General features: G+C 51.5%; 2 protein-coding genes across 2 annotated transcripts in view; one reads left to right on the top strand and one right to left on the bottom strand.

The window, feature by feature from the left end:
* LOC102936186 (butyrophilin-like protein 2) overlaps window positions 1-15269 on the top strand; it is a 1677894-nt gene that overhangs the window by 1015436 nt on the left and 647189 nt on the right.
* The window catches only part of LOC114020220 (butyrophilin subfamily 1 member A1), a 1361724-nt gene that overhangs the window by 923511 nt on the left and 422944 nt on the right, over window positions 1-15269 (bottom strand). Inside the window, 1 exon segment of the mRNA XM_043528139.1 lies at window positions 762-794. Coding sequence (XP_043384074.1) covers window positions 762-794 — 33 coding nt within the window.

Here is a 15269-nt window from a genome sequence, read left to right as displayed (position 1 = left end):
ACTGCTTGTGTGTGGTGACAATTGGGAGACATTCCCCGTTACCCATTCAAACACTAGCATGTTATTTGTCATGTTCCATCCCTCGTATGTTTTGTACTTTCTACATCACACATGTGTTCCGCCTCCCACCCTATCAGAATTGTCTCTGTGGGAATACCTCCCCCCCCCCAACGCCTGCTGAAATGGGGGGTTCTGCTCATTTCCCACCTGTCTCCCCATTGCTCTGCAGTGTCCCCACTTCAGGCATAGCTGCAGCCTGAGCCATCACTTCCCTTGGGCCTCCAGGTACAGCGGGGTCCCCAGGGACAATGGAGGGAATCCCCGTCCTGTCATGATCTTTACAATGAGGCTTTGGCTACACTGGCAACTGAATGACAAACCCTTTGTTGTTCAGAGTTCTTAAAAGAACACACACACGCAAAAGACAAAAGTTTTGCCACTGAAAAGCATCGGCGTGAGCAGCTCTTTGTTTACCACCAAAGCTACTTCTCTTTGTTGGGGTGGAAGATTGTATCAGCGGCAGGGCTCTCTCCCTCCGACAAACAGCGGCTACACTGCGCGCCTCTCAGTGGCACGGCTGTAGGGGCACGGTTGTGTCGCTAAAAGGTGCATAGTGCAGACAAAGCCCAAGTCGCAGCCTCCCTTTGGCTTCATTCCAAACATCTCGTCCGCCTGGTAATCTCTAGTTTACTGATCCGCCAGATTTTTGGGAAACATTCTCATATAATCTTTACGCCACCCCATTGGCCCCCGACACTGACCTTTCTCGCTCTCCAGTTCAGATTGCAGCTTCTCTAACCTCTCTAAGGGGGAGAAAAGGGGGAGGGGTGAGATTTCATTCCATCATGTTTATGGTGAAGTTCCTATTATTGTTTAATGCAGCTCAGCTCTGGGGGCAGATTAGTCGATCGCTGGGGTGATCGGACTGGGTGGGAGGGGGGTGGAGCCGGCAGGCAATAGCACAGGAGAGCAAATGGCCAGAGTGACATTGTAGCGAGCAGCACGATGACATCATCAGCCACCATGTCCCTGGCCACCTTCTGTCTGACAGGTCACACTGGGGGTGTTAAGGACTACAGCCAGCTCACAGCATGGGCACAGTGCTGGCTACACAGAGGGCAGAGTGAGCCAAACCCGCTCCCTCCCCTGGCTCTGTGGGAGCAATAAACCCCTGGGAGCTCAGGGAGTGGGGTTTGGATTTGCTCATTCTGTGTCCTGAGTGTGAGGGACGAGAGGCAGAGTTTCTCTGTGCACCGCACAAACCATATTGACTTTTAGTTCATAGCGAGAGCTCTCCATAACTGCCTCAGGGGTCTATGAAACTTGTTGCAAAGTTTGAGATTCCCCCTCCCCTCCCATTGCAATGAACAAAGGGACCTCACCTTTCTCTGCACGATGTGCCGCTGCAAGTGAATAACAGGAGAGGTGGGTTACAAGGTAGAAGATTTATATGAAACTATTGCAAACTCATAGGAGTCATTTTTCCACTGGTAGAAAGCAGAACACACACAGGGGTGTTCTGCCTCTAGCTATTCCCACTGCCAGCGTTATACTGGGGACACAAGGCCTAGTGCAGGTAAAACGCTGAGTAAATGGCTCTGCCCTTTCACTATTGGCTGATGCTCCACGCTGAGCTCGATGGTGTTTCTCTCTGTCTGGAATGGGATAACTTTTGATAACCATGTCCCACGCAGTGTTTCAGGGCATGTTCTAGCTGTCAATGGGCAGAACTCTCCGGATTTTGGTGAAAACTGGAGAACTGTAAAAACCCGATTTCCATGAAAATCACCGTTTGATCCCTCGGCATACAGGGTGAGGCAGTGAGCTCAGGGTTAGGGTTCAAGGTGAGGGTGAGGTTAGAGTTAGGATTAGCAGGTCTTCACAGCGCTCCACTCCCCCCCGCCCAGCTGCACTTCTTGCCTCCTCTTCTCCACACCCCCATATTCCAGCCAGGTCCTTGCCATCTGCACTCTGGTCAGAACTCTCTTGATTTGGGTGAAAATCAGAAAAGCCTGATATTATTGGAAATCAGTTTTTCCAGTTTTCCGCTTTTCACAACACTCAATAGGGTTATGGGCAGAGTTGATGGGGAGGGATGCTTTTCAAGGTGGCGGGTGGGTATAAGGGACCCCATGTGAGAGATTCTGTTAAACACTGGACATGTCGAACATTCCCCAGCAATGACCCTGGCCTTGACGGTCTCAGGCTACTCAGGGCCTGGGCTCAGGCTGCTGTGTCGGTAACTTCCATGGGGTTTTAGGACAATTGGCCACTTCCCCTTCAGAGCCTGTCTTGGTCAGTGCGAGCAGCCCTAAGCTCACTGCTTGGGCTCTGGTGACAATTCGGAGACATTCCCCATCACACATTCAAACACTAGCACGTTATTTGTCATTGTTCCATCCCTCGTGTGTTTTGTACTTTCTCCACAACACACGTGTACCCCTCCCATCCCATCAGAATAGTCTCTATGGAAATACCTTCCCCCCACAACCCCTGCTGAAATGGGGGGTTCTGCTCATTTCCACCCGTCTCCCCATTGCTCTGCAGTGTCCACACTTCAGGCATAGCTGCAGCCTGAGCCATCACTTCCCTTGGGCCTCCAGGCACAGCTGGGTCACCAGGGACAATGGAGGGAATCCCCGTCCTGTGAGGATCTTTACAATGAGGCTTTGGCTACACTGGCAACTGAATGACAAAGCCTTTGTTGTTCAGAGCTGTTAAAAAAAAGACACACACGCAAAAGACAAAAGTTTTGCCAGCAAAAAGCACCGGCGTGAGCAGCGCTTTGTCTACCACCAAAGCTACTTCTCTTTGTTGGGGGTGGAAGATTGTATAAGCGGCAGGGCTCTCGCCCTCCGACAAACAGCGGCTACACTGCGCGCCTCTCAGTGGCACGGCTGTAGGGGCACTGTTGTGTCGCTAAAAGGTGCGTAGTGCAGACAAAGCCCAAGTCGCAGCCTCCCTTCGGCTTCGTTCCAAACGTCTCGTCCGCCTGGTAATCTCGCGTTTACTGATCCGCCAGTTTTTTGGGAAACGTCCTCATATAATCTTTACGCCACCCCATTGGCCCCAGACACTGACCTTTCTCGATCTCCAGTTCAGATTGCAGCCTCTCTAAGGGGGAGAAAAGGGGGAGGGATGAGATTTCATTCCATCATGTTTATGGTGAAGTTCCTATTATTGTTTAATGCAGCTCAGCTCTGGGGGCAGATTAGTCGATCATTGGGGTGACGGGACTGGGTGGGAGGGGGGTGGAGCCCGCAGCCAATAGCACAGGAGACCAAACGGGCAGAGTGACACTGTAGCGAGCAGCACGATGACATCATCAGCCACCATGTCCCTGGCCACCTTCTGCCTGGCAGGTCACACCGGGGGTGTTAACGACTACAGCCAGCTCACAGCATGGGCACAGTGCTGGCTACACAGAGGGCAGAGTGAGCCAAACCCGCTCCCTCCCCTGGCTGTGTGGGAGCAATAAACCCCTGGGAGCTCAGGGAGTGGAGTCTATGAAAATTGTTGTAAAGTCTGAGGTTCCCCCTCACGTCCCATTGCAATGAACAAAGGGACCTCACCTTTCTCTGCACCACTCGCCGCTGGAAGTGAACAACAGGAGAGATGGGTTACAAGGTAGAAGATTTATCTGAAAGTATTGCAAACTCATAGGAGTCTTGTTTCTACCGGTACAAAGCAGAACACACACAGCGGTGCTCTGCCTCTAGCTATTCCCACTGCCAGCGTTATACTGGGGACACAAGGCCTACTGCAGGTAAAACACTGAGTAAATGGCTCTGCCCTTTCGCTATTGGCTGATGCCCCACGCTGAACTCGATGGTGTTTCTATCTGTCTGTAACGGGATAACTTTTCATAACCATGTCCCACGCAGTGTTTCAGGGCATGTTCTAGCTACCAATGGGCAGAACCCTCCGGATTTTGGTGAAAACTGTAGAACTGTGAAAACCTGATTTCCATGAAAATCACCTTTTGATCCCTCAGGATACAGGGTGAGGCAGTGAGCTCAGGGTTAGGGTTCAAGGTGAGGGTGAGGTTAGAGTTAGGGTTAGCAGGCCCCTCACCGCACTCCAGTCTCCGTCCCCGTTCCCCCCCCGCCCCCCCCGCTGCACTTCTTGCCTCCTCTTCTCCTCACCCCCATATTCCAGCCAGGTCCCTCCCATCTCCACTCTGCTCAGAACTCTGTTGATCTGGGTGAAAATCTGAAAAGCCTGATTTTATTGGAAATCAGTTTTTCCAGTTTTCCACTTTTCACAACTATCAATAGGGTTATGGCCAGAGTTGAGGGGGAGGGACGCATTTGAAGGTGCGGGGTGGGTTTGAGGAGCCCAGTTGGATGCACCACTGGTCCTATGTAAACAACAAAGTGTGTGACCCTCTAGTTCAGTGGCTCTTAACCTTTACTGCAGCCTGCACCCCTTTGGTCCTCAATATGTTCTCGCACCCCTTATCAAAAATCGTTGAAGCAGGTCAGTTCTTTAAACCTAGATATGTCATAACTATAGAATGAAATGGAGAGAATGATATACATATAAATATAGGTGTGATGGAACAAAGCAGTTGTACTTACGTTCCTGTGCTTAATTTGTGTTTTCGATAATTTACCTTCTAAAACAATCTGTCATGTCTCGCACCCCAAAAAGGGCATCTCGCACCCCAGGTTAAGAACCACTGCTCTAGTTAAAGAAATGCCACATCATTGTGATCTATGGTTTAAATGCTCAGGGTGAGATTCTGTGTTGAAAACCTGCAGCCCAGGCGCACGTGAGGGTGACTGTGGCTTTTACCACAAACCCCGCATCCCTCTGATCCTGGGTGCTCTGGATGCCAAAGCAGCCCCTGCTGTAACTCAGGGCTTGTCTGCATTGGAAGGTTTCTCCAGTACATGGTAAGGTGGGAATTTAAACTGCTCTTGTTACACGGGTATAACGCCCCATGTCAGCTCTGTTACTCCGTATTGGGAGTGAGATTTTCTGGTTTAGCTTCTGCCATTAGTTACAGCAGCCTTTCCCTGGGTGTATATGGACAGCAGCACGGCCCAGAATCTCTGCGGAATCTCTGCAGAATCTCACGACCCAGAATCTGTGTGTCAGTGGCCCCGCCCTGACACACCCCTCTTGTTCCCAGGCCCATCTCCCCTACACCGCTACAATAGGGCTTGTGAGTTGGTCCTCAGAGGGCAGCCTGCAGATGTTCTCTGCACTGCCTGCACTGGAGGAATCCTCCCACAGCTGGATCCAGGCCTTCTGGAGCCCTTTTATGCTGCTCTGGTCCTTTTGCTAACATAACGAGGTTGAGATGGGGGTGAAAATCTCCACTCCGTGTACTAATAAGAGTCCAGCCTTTCTGGGCATGAAGGTAGCATTGAGCAAGTGACCTGGGTGTAAGCAGTGCACCAGCCCAGTGCGATCTGCCTGAGTCTGCAGGCAGCGCTGTTTGCTGCTCACACTCATCACAGTGGGCTTGGGATGGTGACACTAAAACTTATTCGATGATCATTAAATTGTCACCATTTGTAATTATCTCACTGCTGATCATTTTAGCAGAAACATCCAACTTCTGTGCTTCTCCCTCATAGCTGGATTCAAGGACAGATACTGGGGAGAGGAGCAGTGGGGCAGCTACCTGTCTTCAAAGGTTGTTTTGGTGAGGAACAGTGAATTCAAGCCAGCTCCTACCTCCATCCAAATACAGCAAGACCTCTTTGTATGCTAAAATAGGGCGGGGAGAAAGGAGATACATTTCCCCTCTTTCCCCTCCAGTACCAAATGTCTCCTTGATATCAGAACAAATACACACAGTCACACACTCACACACACATGGTCACTGAGGGTGAAATCCTGCCCCTTCTCATGTTACATGGCTGTGAAAGGCCAGGACACGGGCGGCGGATCCCATGTGAGGGATTCTGTTAAACACTGGACATGTCGAACAGTCCCCAGCAATGAACCTGGCCTGGACGGTCTAGGGCTGCTCAGGGCCTGGGCGCAGGCTGCTGTGTCGGTAACTTCTATGGGGTATCAGGACAATTGGCCCCTTCCCCTTCAGAGCCCGTCTGGGTCAGCACGAGCAGCCCTGAGTTCACTGCTTGGTCTCTGGTGACAATTCGGAGACATTCCCAATCACCCATTCAAACACTAGCATGTTATTTGTCATTGTTCCATCCCTCGTGTGTTTTGTACTTTCTACAGAACACACGTGTACCCCCTCCCATCCCATCAGAATAGTCTCTGTGGAAATACCTTCCCCCCACAACCTCTGCTGAAATGGGGGGTTCTGCTCATTTCCCACCCATCTCCCCATTGCTCTGCAGTGTCCCCGCTTCAGGAATAGCTGCAGCCGGAGCCATCACTTCTCTTGGGCCTCCAGGCACAGCCGGGTGCCCAGGGACAATGGAGGGAATCCCCTTCCTGTGAGGATCTTTACAATGAAGCTTTGTCTACACTGGCAACTGAATGACAAAGCCTTTGTTGTTCAGAGTTCTTAAAAAGACAAAAGTTTTGCCAGCAAAAAGCATCAGCGTGAGCAGCGCTTTGTCTACCACCAAAGCTACTTCTCTTTGTTGGGGGTGGAAGATTGTATCAGCAGCAGGGCTCTCGCCCTCCGACAAACAGCGGCTACACTGCGCGCCTCTCAGTGGCACGGCTGTAGGGGCACGGTTGTGTCGCTAAAAGGTGCGTAGTGCAGACAAAGCCCAAGTCGCAGCCTCCCTTCGGCTTCGTTCCAAACGTCTCGTCCGCCTGGTAATCTCTAGTTTACTGATCCGCCAGTTTTTTGGGAAACGTTCTCATATAATCTCTACGCCACCCCATTGGCCCCCGACACTGACCTTTCTCCCTCTTGAGTTCAGATTTCAGCCTCTCTAAGGGGGAGAAAAGGGTAAAAGGTGAGATTTCACTCCATCATGTTTATGGTGAAGTTCCTATTATTGTTTAATGCAGCTCAGCTCTGGGGGCAGATTAGTCGATCATTGGGGTGACGGGACTGGGTGGGAGGGGGGTGGAGCCCGCAGCCAATAGCACAGGAGAGCAAATGGGCAGAGTGACACTGTAGCGAGCAGCACGATGACATCATCAGCCACCATGTCCCTGGCCACCTTCTGCTTGGCAGGTCACACCGGGGGTGTTAAGGACTACAGCCAGCTCACAGCATGGGCACAGTGCTGGCTACACAGAGGGCAGAGTGAGCCAAACCCGCTCCCTCCCCTGGCTGTGTGGGAGCAATAAACCCCTGGGAGCTCAGGGAGTGGGGTTTGCGTCTGTTCATTCCCTGTCCTGAGGGTGAGGGGCGAGGGGCAGAGCTTCTCTGTGCAGCGCACAAACCAAACTGACTTTCTGTTGACAGTGAGAGCTCTCAATACCTGCCGCAGGGGTCTATGAAACTTGTTGTAAAGTCTGAGATTCCCCCTCCCCTCCCATTGGAATGAACAAAGGGACCTCACCTTTCTCTGCACCACTCGCCGCTGGAAGTGAACAACAGGAGAGATGGGTTACAAGGTAGAAGATTTATCTGAAAGCTTTGCAAACTCATAGGAGTCTTGTTTCTACCGGTACAAAGTAGAACACACACAGGGGTGCTCTGACTCGGAGTTAGGGTTTAAGATGAGGGTGAGGTTAGAGTTAGGGTTAGCTGCAGGCCCCTCACACACTCCAGTCAGCTCCCCCAGCAGCACTGTGTGCCTCCTCTTCTCCTCACCCCGTCTTCCAGCCAGGTCCCTCCCCTCCCACTCTGGTCAGACCTCTGTTAATTTGGGTGAAAATCAGAAAAGCCTGATTTTATTGGAAATCAGTTTTTCCAGTTTTCCGCTTTTCACAGCAATCAATAGGGTTACTGGCAGAGTTGATGGGGAGGGATGGATTTGAAGGTGGCGGGTGGGTATGAGGGCCCCATGTGAGGGATTCTTTTAAACACTGGACATGTCGAACAGTCCCCAGCAATGACCCTGGCCTGGACGGGTTAGGGCTACTCAGAGCCTGGGCTCAGGCTGCTGTGTCGGTAACTTCCATGGGGTTTTAGGACAATTGGCCCCTTCCCCTTCAGAGCCCGTCTGGGTCAGCGCGAGCAGCCCTGACTTCACTGCTTGTGTGTGGTGACAATTGGGAGACATTCCCCCTCACCCATTCAAACACTAGCATGTTATTTGTCATTGTTCCATCCCTCGTGTGTTTTGTACTTTCTACATCACACATGTGTACCCCCTCCCACCCTATCAGAATTGTCTCTGTGGGAATAGCTTCCCCCCCCAACGCCTGCTGAAATGGGGGGTTCTGCTCATTTCCCACCTGTCTCCCCATTGCTCTGCAGTGTCCACACTTCAGGCATAGCTGCAGCCTGAGCCATCACTTCCCTTGGGCCTCCAGGTACAGCGGGGTCCCCAGGGACAATGGAGGGAATCCCCGTCCTGTCATGATCTTTACAATGAGGCTTTGGCTACACTGGCAACTGAATGACAAACCCTTTGTTGTTCAGAGTTCTTAAAAGAACACACACACGCAAAAGACAAAAGTTTTGCCACTGAAAAGCATCGGCGTGAGCAGCTCTTTGTTTACCACCAAAGCTACTTCTCTTTCTTGGGGGTGGAAGATTGTATCAGCGGCAGGGCTCTCTCCCTCCGACAAACAGCGGCTACACTGCGCGCCTCTCAGTGGCACAGCTGTAGGGGCACGGTTGTGTCGCTAAAAGGTGCGTAATGCAGACAAAGCCCAAGAAGCAGCCTCCCTTTGGCTTCATTCCAAACGTCTCGTCCGCCTGGTAATCTCGCGTTTACTGATCCGCCAGATTTTTGGGAAACATTCTCATATCATCTTTACGCCACCCCATTGGCCCCCGACACTGACCTTTCTCCTTCTTGAGTTCAGATTGCAGCCTCTCTAAGGGGGAGAAAAAGGGGAGGGGTGAGATTTCATTCCATCATGTTTATGGTGAAGTTCCTATTATTGTTTAATGCAGCTCAGCTCTGGGGGCAGATTAGTCGATCATTGGGGTGACGGGACTGAGTGGGAGGGGGGTGGAGCCCGCAGCCAATAGCACAGGAGAGCAAATGGGCAGAGTGACACTGTAGCGAGCAGCACGATGACATCATCAGCCACCATGTCCCTGGCCACCTTCTGCCTGGCAGGTCACACCGGGGGTGTTAACGACTACAGCCAGCTCACAGCATGGGCACAGTGCTGGCTACACAGAGGGCAGAGTGAGACAAACCCAATCCCTCCCCTGGCTGTGTGGGAGCAATAAACCCCTGGGAGTTCAGGGAGTGGGGTTTGGATCTGCTCATTCTGTGTCCTGAGTGTGAGGGACGAGAGGCAGAGTTTCTCTGTGCACCGCACAAACCATATTGACTTTTAGTTCATAGCGAGAGCTCTCCATAACTGCCTCAGGGGTCTATGAAACTTGTTGCAAAGTTTGAGATTCCCCCTCCCCTCCCATTGCAATGAACAAATGGACCTCACCTTTCTCTGCACGATGTGCCGCTGCAAGTGAATAACAGGAGAGGTGGGTTACAAGGTAGAAGATTTATATGAAACTATTGCAAACTCATAGGAGTCATTTTTTCACTGGTAGAAAGCAGAACATGCACAGGGGTGCTCTGCCTCTAGCTATTCCCACTGCCAGCATTATACTGGGGACACAAGGCCTAGTGCAGGTAAAACACTGAGTAAATGGCACTGCCCTTTCCCTATTGGCTGATGCCCCACGCTGAACTCGATGGTGTTTCTCTCTGTCTGGAACGGGATAACTTTTGATAACCATGTCCCACGCAGTGTTTCAGGGCATGTTCTAGCTGTCAATGGGCAGAACTCTCCGGATTTTGGTGAAAACTGGAGAACTGTAAAAACCCGATTTCCATGAAAATCACCGTTTGATCCCTCAGGATACAGGGTGAGGCAGTGAGTTCAGGGTTAGGGTTCAAGGTGAGGGTGAGGTTAGAGTTAGGATTAGCAGGTCTTCACAGCGCTCCACTTCCCCCCGCCCAGCTGCACTTCTTGCCTCCTCTTCTCCTCACCCCCATATTCCAGCCAGGTCCCTGCCATCTGCACTCTGGTCAGAACTCTCTTGATTTGGGTGAAAATCAGAAAAGCCTGATATTATTGGAAATCAGTTTTTCCAGTTTTCCGCTTTTCACAACACTCAATAGGGTTATGGGCAGAGTTGATGGGGAGGGATGCTTTTCAAGGTGGCGGGTGGGTATAAGGGACCCCATGTGAGTGATTCTGTTAAACACTGGACATGTCGAACTGTCCCCAGCAATGACCCTGGCCTGGACGGTCTCAGGCTACTCTGGGCCTGGGCTCAGGCTGCTGTGTCGGTAACTTCCATGGGGTTTTAGGACAATTGGCCCCTTCCCCTTCAGAGCCTGTCTTGGTCAGTGCGAGCAGCCCTAAGCTCACTGCTTGGGCTCTGGTGACAATTCGGAGACATTCCCCATCACACATTCAAACACTAGCACGTTATATGTCATTGTTCCATCCCTCGTGTGTTTTGTACTTTCTCCACAACACACGTGTACCCCCTCCCATCCCATCAGAATAGTCTCTATGGAAATGCCTTCCCCCCACAACCCCTGCTGAAATGGGGGGGTTCTGCTCATTTCCACCCGTCTCCCCATTGCTCTGCAGTGTCCCCACTTCAGGCATAGCTGCAGCCTGAGCCATCACTGCCCTTGGGCCTCCAGGCACAGCTGGGTCACCAGGGACAATGGAGGGAATTCCCGTCCTGTGACGATCTTTACAATGAGGCTTTGGCTACACTGGCAACTGAATGACAAAGCCTTTGTTGTTCAGAGCTGTTAAAAAAAAGACACACACGCTAAAGACAAAAGTTTTGCCAGCAAAAAGCACCGGCGTGAGCAGCGCTTTGTCTACCACCAAAGCTACTTCTCTTTGTTGGGGGTGGAAGATTGTATCAGCGGCCGGGCTCTCTCCCTCCGACAAACAGCGGCTACACTGCGCGCCTCTCAGTGGCACGGCTGTAGGGGCACGGTTGTGTCGCTAAAAGGTGCGTAGTGCAGACAAAGCCGAAGTCGCAGCCTCCCTTCGGCTTCGTTCCAAACGTCTCGTCCGCCTGGTAATCTCGCGTTTACTGATCCGCCAGTTTTTTGGGAAACGTTCTCATATAATCTTTACGCCACCCCATTGGCCCCAGACACTGACCTTTCTCGATCTTCAGTTCAGATTGCAGTCTCTCTAAGGGGGAGAAAAGGGGGAGGGATGAGATTTCATTCCATCATGTTTATGGTGAAGTTCCTAGTATTGTTTAATGCAGCTCAGCTCTGGGGGCAGATTAGTTGATCATTGGGGTGACGGGACCGGGTGGGAGGGGGGTGGAGCCCGCAGCCAATAGCACAGGAGAGCAAATGGGCAGAGTGACACTGTAGCGAGCAGCACGATGACATCATCAGCCACCATGTCCCTGGGCACCTTCTGCCTGGCAGGTCACACTGGGTGTATTAATAACTACAGCCAGCTCACAGCATGGGCACAGTAATGGCTACACAGAGGGCAGAGTGAGCCCTCCCCTGGCTGTGTGGGAGCAATAAACCCCTGGGAGCTCAGGGAGTGGGGTTTGCGTCTGTTCATTCCCTGTCCTGAGTGTGAGGGACGAGGGGCAGAGCTTCTCTGTGCAGCGCACAAACCAAACTGACTTTCTGTTGACAGTGAGAGCTCTCAATACCTGCCCCAGGGGTCTATGAAACTTGTTGTAAAGTCTGAGATTCCCCCTCACGTCCCATTGCAATGAACAAAGGGACCTCACCTTTCTCTGCACGATGCGCCGCTGGAAGGGAACAACAGGAGAGGTGGGTTACAAGGTAGAAGATTTATCTGAAAGTATTGCAAACTCATAGGAGTCTTGTTTCTACCGGTACAAAGCAGAACACACACAGCGGTGCTCTGCCTCTAGCTATTCCCACTGCCAGCGTTATACTGGGGAGACAAGGCCTACTGCAGGTAAAACGCTGAGTAAATGGCTCTGCCCTTTCGCTATTGGCTGATGCCCCACGCTGAACTCGATGGTGTTTCTATCTGTCTGTAACGGGATAACTTTTCATAACCATGTCCCACGCAGTGTTTCAGGGCATGTTCTAGCTATCAATGGGCAGAACCCTCCGGATTTTGGTGAAAACTGTAGAACTGTGAAAACCTGATTTCCATGAAAATCACCTTTTGATCCCTCAGGATACAGGGTGAGGCAGTGAGCTCAGGGTTAGGGTTCAAGGTGAGGGTGAGGTTAGAGTTAGGGTTAGCAGGCCCCTCACCGCACTCCAGTCTCCGTCCCCGTTCCCCCCCCCCCCCGCTGCACTTCTTGCCTCCTCTTCTCCTCACCCCCATATTCCAGCCAGGTCCCTCCCATCTCCACTCTGCTCAGAACTCTGTTGATTTGGGTGAAAATCTGAAAAGCCTGATTTTATTGGAAATCAGTTTTTCCAGTTTTCCACTTTTCACAACTATCAGTAGGGTTATGGCCAGAGTTGAGGGAGAGGGACGCATTTGAAGGTTCGGGGTGGGTTTGAGGAGCCCAGTTGGATGCACCACTGGTCCTATGTAAGCTGCAAAGTGTGTGACCCTCTAGTTCAGTGGCTCTTAACCTTTACTGCAGCCTGCACCCCTTTGGTTTTCAATATGTTTTCGCACCCCTTATCAAAAATCATTGAAGCAGGTCAGTTCTTTAAACCTAGATATATCATAACTATAGAATGAAAGAGAGAGAATGATATACATATAAACATAGGTGTGATGGAACAAAGCAGTTGTACTTACGTGCCTGTGCTTAATTTGTGTTTTCGATAATTTACCTTCTAAAACAATCTGTCATGTCTCGCACCCCAGAAAGGGCATCTCGCACCCCAGGTTAAGAACCACTGCTCTAGTTAAAGAAATGCCACATCATTGTGATCTATGGTTTAAATGCTCAGGGTGAGATTCTGTGTTGAAAACCTGCAGCCCAGGCGCACGTGAGGGTGACTGTGGCTTTTACCACAAACCCCGCATCCCCCTGATCCTGGGTGCTCTGGATGCCAAAGCAGCCCCTGCTGTAACTCAGGGCTTGTCTGCGTTGGAAGGTTTCTCCAGTACATGGTAAGGTGGGAATTTAAACTGCTCTTGTTACACGGGTATAACGCCCCATGTCAGCTCTGTTACTCCGTATTGGGAGTGAGATTTTCTGGTTTAGCTTCTGCCATTAGTTACAGCAGCCTTTCCCTGGGTGTATATGGGCAGCAGCACGGCCCAGAATCTCTGCGGCACTGTGCGCAGTGGCCCCGCCCTGACACACCCCTCTTGTTCCCAGGCCCATCTCCCCTACACCGCTACAATAGGGCTTGTGAGTTGGTCCTCAGAGGGCAGCCTGCAGATGTTCTCTGCACTGCCTGCACTGGAGGAATCCTCCCACAGCTGGATCCAGGCCTTCTGGAGCCCTTTTATGCTGCTCTGGTCCTTTTGCTAACATAACGAGGTTGAGATGGGGGTGAAAATCTCCACTCCGTGTACTAATAAGAGTCCAGCCTTTCTGGGCATGAAGGTAGCATTGAGCAAGTGACCTGGGTGTAAGCAGTGCACCAGCCCAGTGCGATCTGCCTGAGTCTGCAGGCAGCGCTGTTTGCTGCTCACACTCATCACAGTGGGCTTGGGATGGTGACACTAAAACTTATTCGATGATCATTAAATTGTCACCATTTGTAATTATCTCACTGCTGATCATTTTAGCAGAAACATCCAACTTCTGTGCTTCTCCCTCATAGCTGGATTCAAGGACAGATACTGGGGAGAGGAGCAGTGGGGCAGCTACCTGTCTTCAAAGGTTGTTTTGGTGAGGAACAGTGAATTCAAGCCAGCTCCTACCTCCATCCAAATACAGCAAGACCTCTTTGTATGCTAAAATAGGGCAGGGAGAAAGGAGATACATTTCCCCTCTTTCCCCTCCAGTACCAAATGTCTCCTTGATATCAGAACAAATACACACAGTCACACACTCACACACACATGGTCACTGAGGGTGAAAACCTGCCCCTTCTCACGTTACATGGCTGTGAAAGGCCAGGACACGGGCGGCAGATCCCAGGTGAGGGATTCTGTTAAACACTGGACATGTCGAACAGTCCCCAGCAATGAACCTGTCCTGGACGGTCTAGGGCTGCTCAGGGCCTGGGCGCAGGCTGCTGTGTCGGTAACTTCTATGGGGTATCAGGACAATTGGCCCCTTCCCCTTCAGAGCCCGTCTGGGTCAGCACGAGCAGCCCTGAGTTCACTGCTTGGTCTCTGGTGACAATTCGGAGACATTCCCCATCACCCATTCAAACACTAGCATGTTATTTGTCATTGTTCCATCCCTCGTGTGTTTTGTACTTTCTACGGAACACACGTGTACCCCCTCCCATCCCATCAGAATAGTCTCTGTGGAAATACCTTCCCCCCACAACCCCTGCTGAAATGGGAGGTTCTGCTCATTTCCCACCCGTCTCCCCATTGCTCTGCAGTGTCCCCACTTCAGGCATAGCTGCAGCCTGAGCCATCACTTCCCATGGGCCTCCAGGCACAGCCGGGTCCCCAGGGACAATGGAGGGAATCCCCGTCCTGTGAGGATCTTTACAATGAAGCTTTGTCTACACTGGCAACTGAATGACAAAGCCTTTGTTGTTCAGAGTTCTTAAAAAGACAAAAGTTTTGCCAGCAAAAAGCATCTGCGTAAGCAGCGCTTTGTCTACCACCAAAGCTACTTCTCTTTGTTGGGGGTGGAAGATTGTATCAGCGGCAGGGCTCTCGCCCTCCGACAAACAGTGGCTACACTGCGCGCCTCTCAGTGGCACGGCTGTAGGGGCACGGTTGTGTCGCTAAAAGGTGCGTAGTGCAGACAAAGCCCAAGTCGCAGCCTCCCTTCGGCTTCGTTCCAAACGTCTCGTCCGCCTGGTAATCTCTAGTTTACTGATCCGCCAGTTTTTTGGGAAACGTTCTCATATAATCTTTACGCCACCCCATTGGCCCCCGACACTGACCTTTCTGCCTCTTGAGTTCAGATTGCAGCCTCTCTAAGGGGGAGAAAAGGGGGAGAGGTGAGATTTCATTCCCTCATGTTTATGGTGAAGTTCCTATTATTGTTTAATGCAGCTCAGCTCTGGGGGCAGATTAGTCGATCATTGGGGTGACGGGACTGGGTGGGAGGGGGGTGGAGCCCGCAGCCAATAGCACAGGAGAGCAAATGGGCAGAGTGACACCGTAGCGAGCAGCACGATGACATCATCAGCCACCATGTCCCTGACCACCTTCTG

The sequence above is a fragment of the Chelonia mydas genome, chromosome 14 (genome assembly GCF_015237465.2).
Source record: "Chelonia mydas isolate rCheMyd1 chromosome 14, rCheMyd1.pri.v2, whole genome shotgun sequence".
In the NCBI taxonomy this organism is placed as follows: domain Eukaryota; kingdom Metazoa; phylum Chordata; order Testudines; family Cheloniidae; genus Chelonia; species Chelonia mydas.
This window is presented reverse-complemented; position numbering and strand designations above follow the sequence as displayed.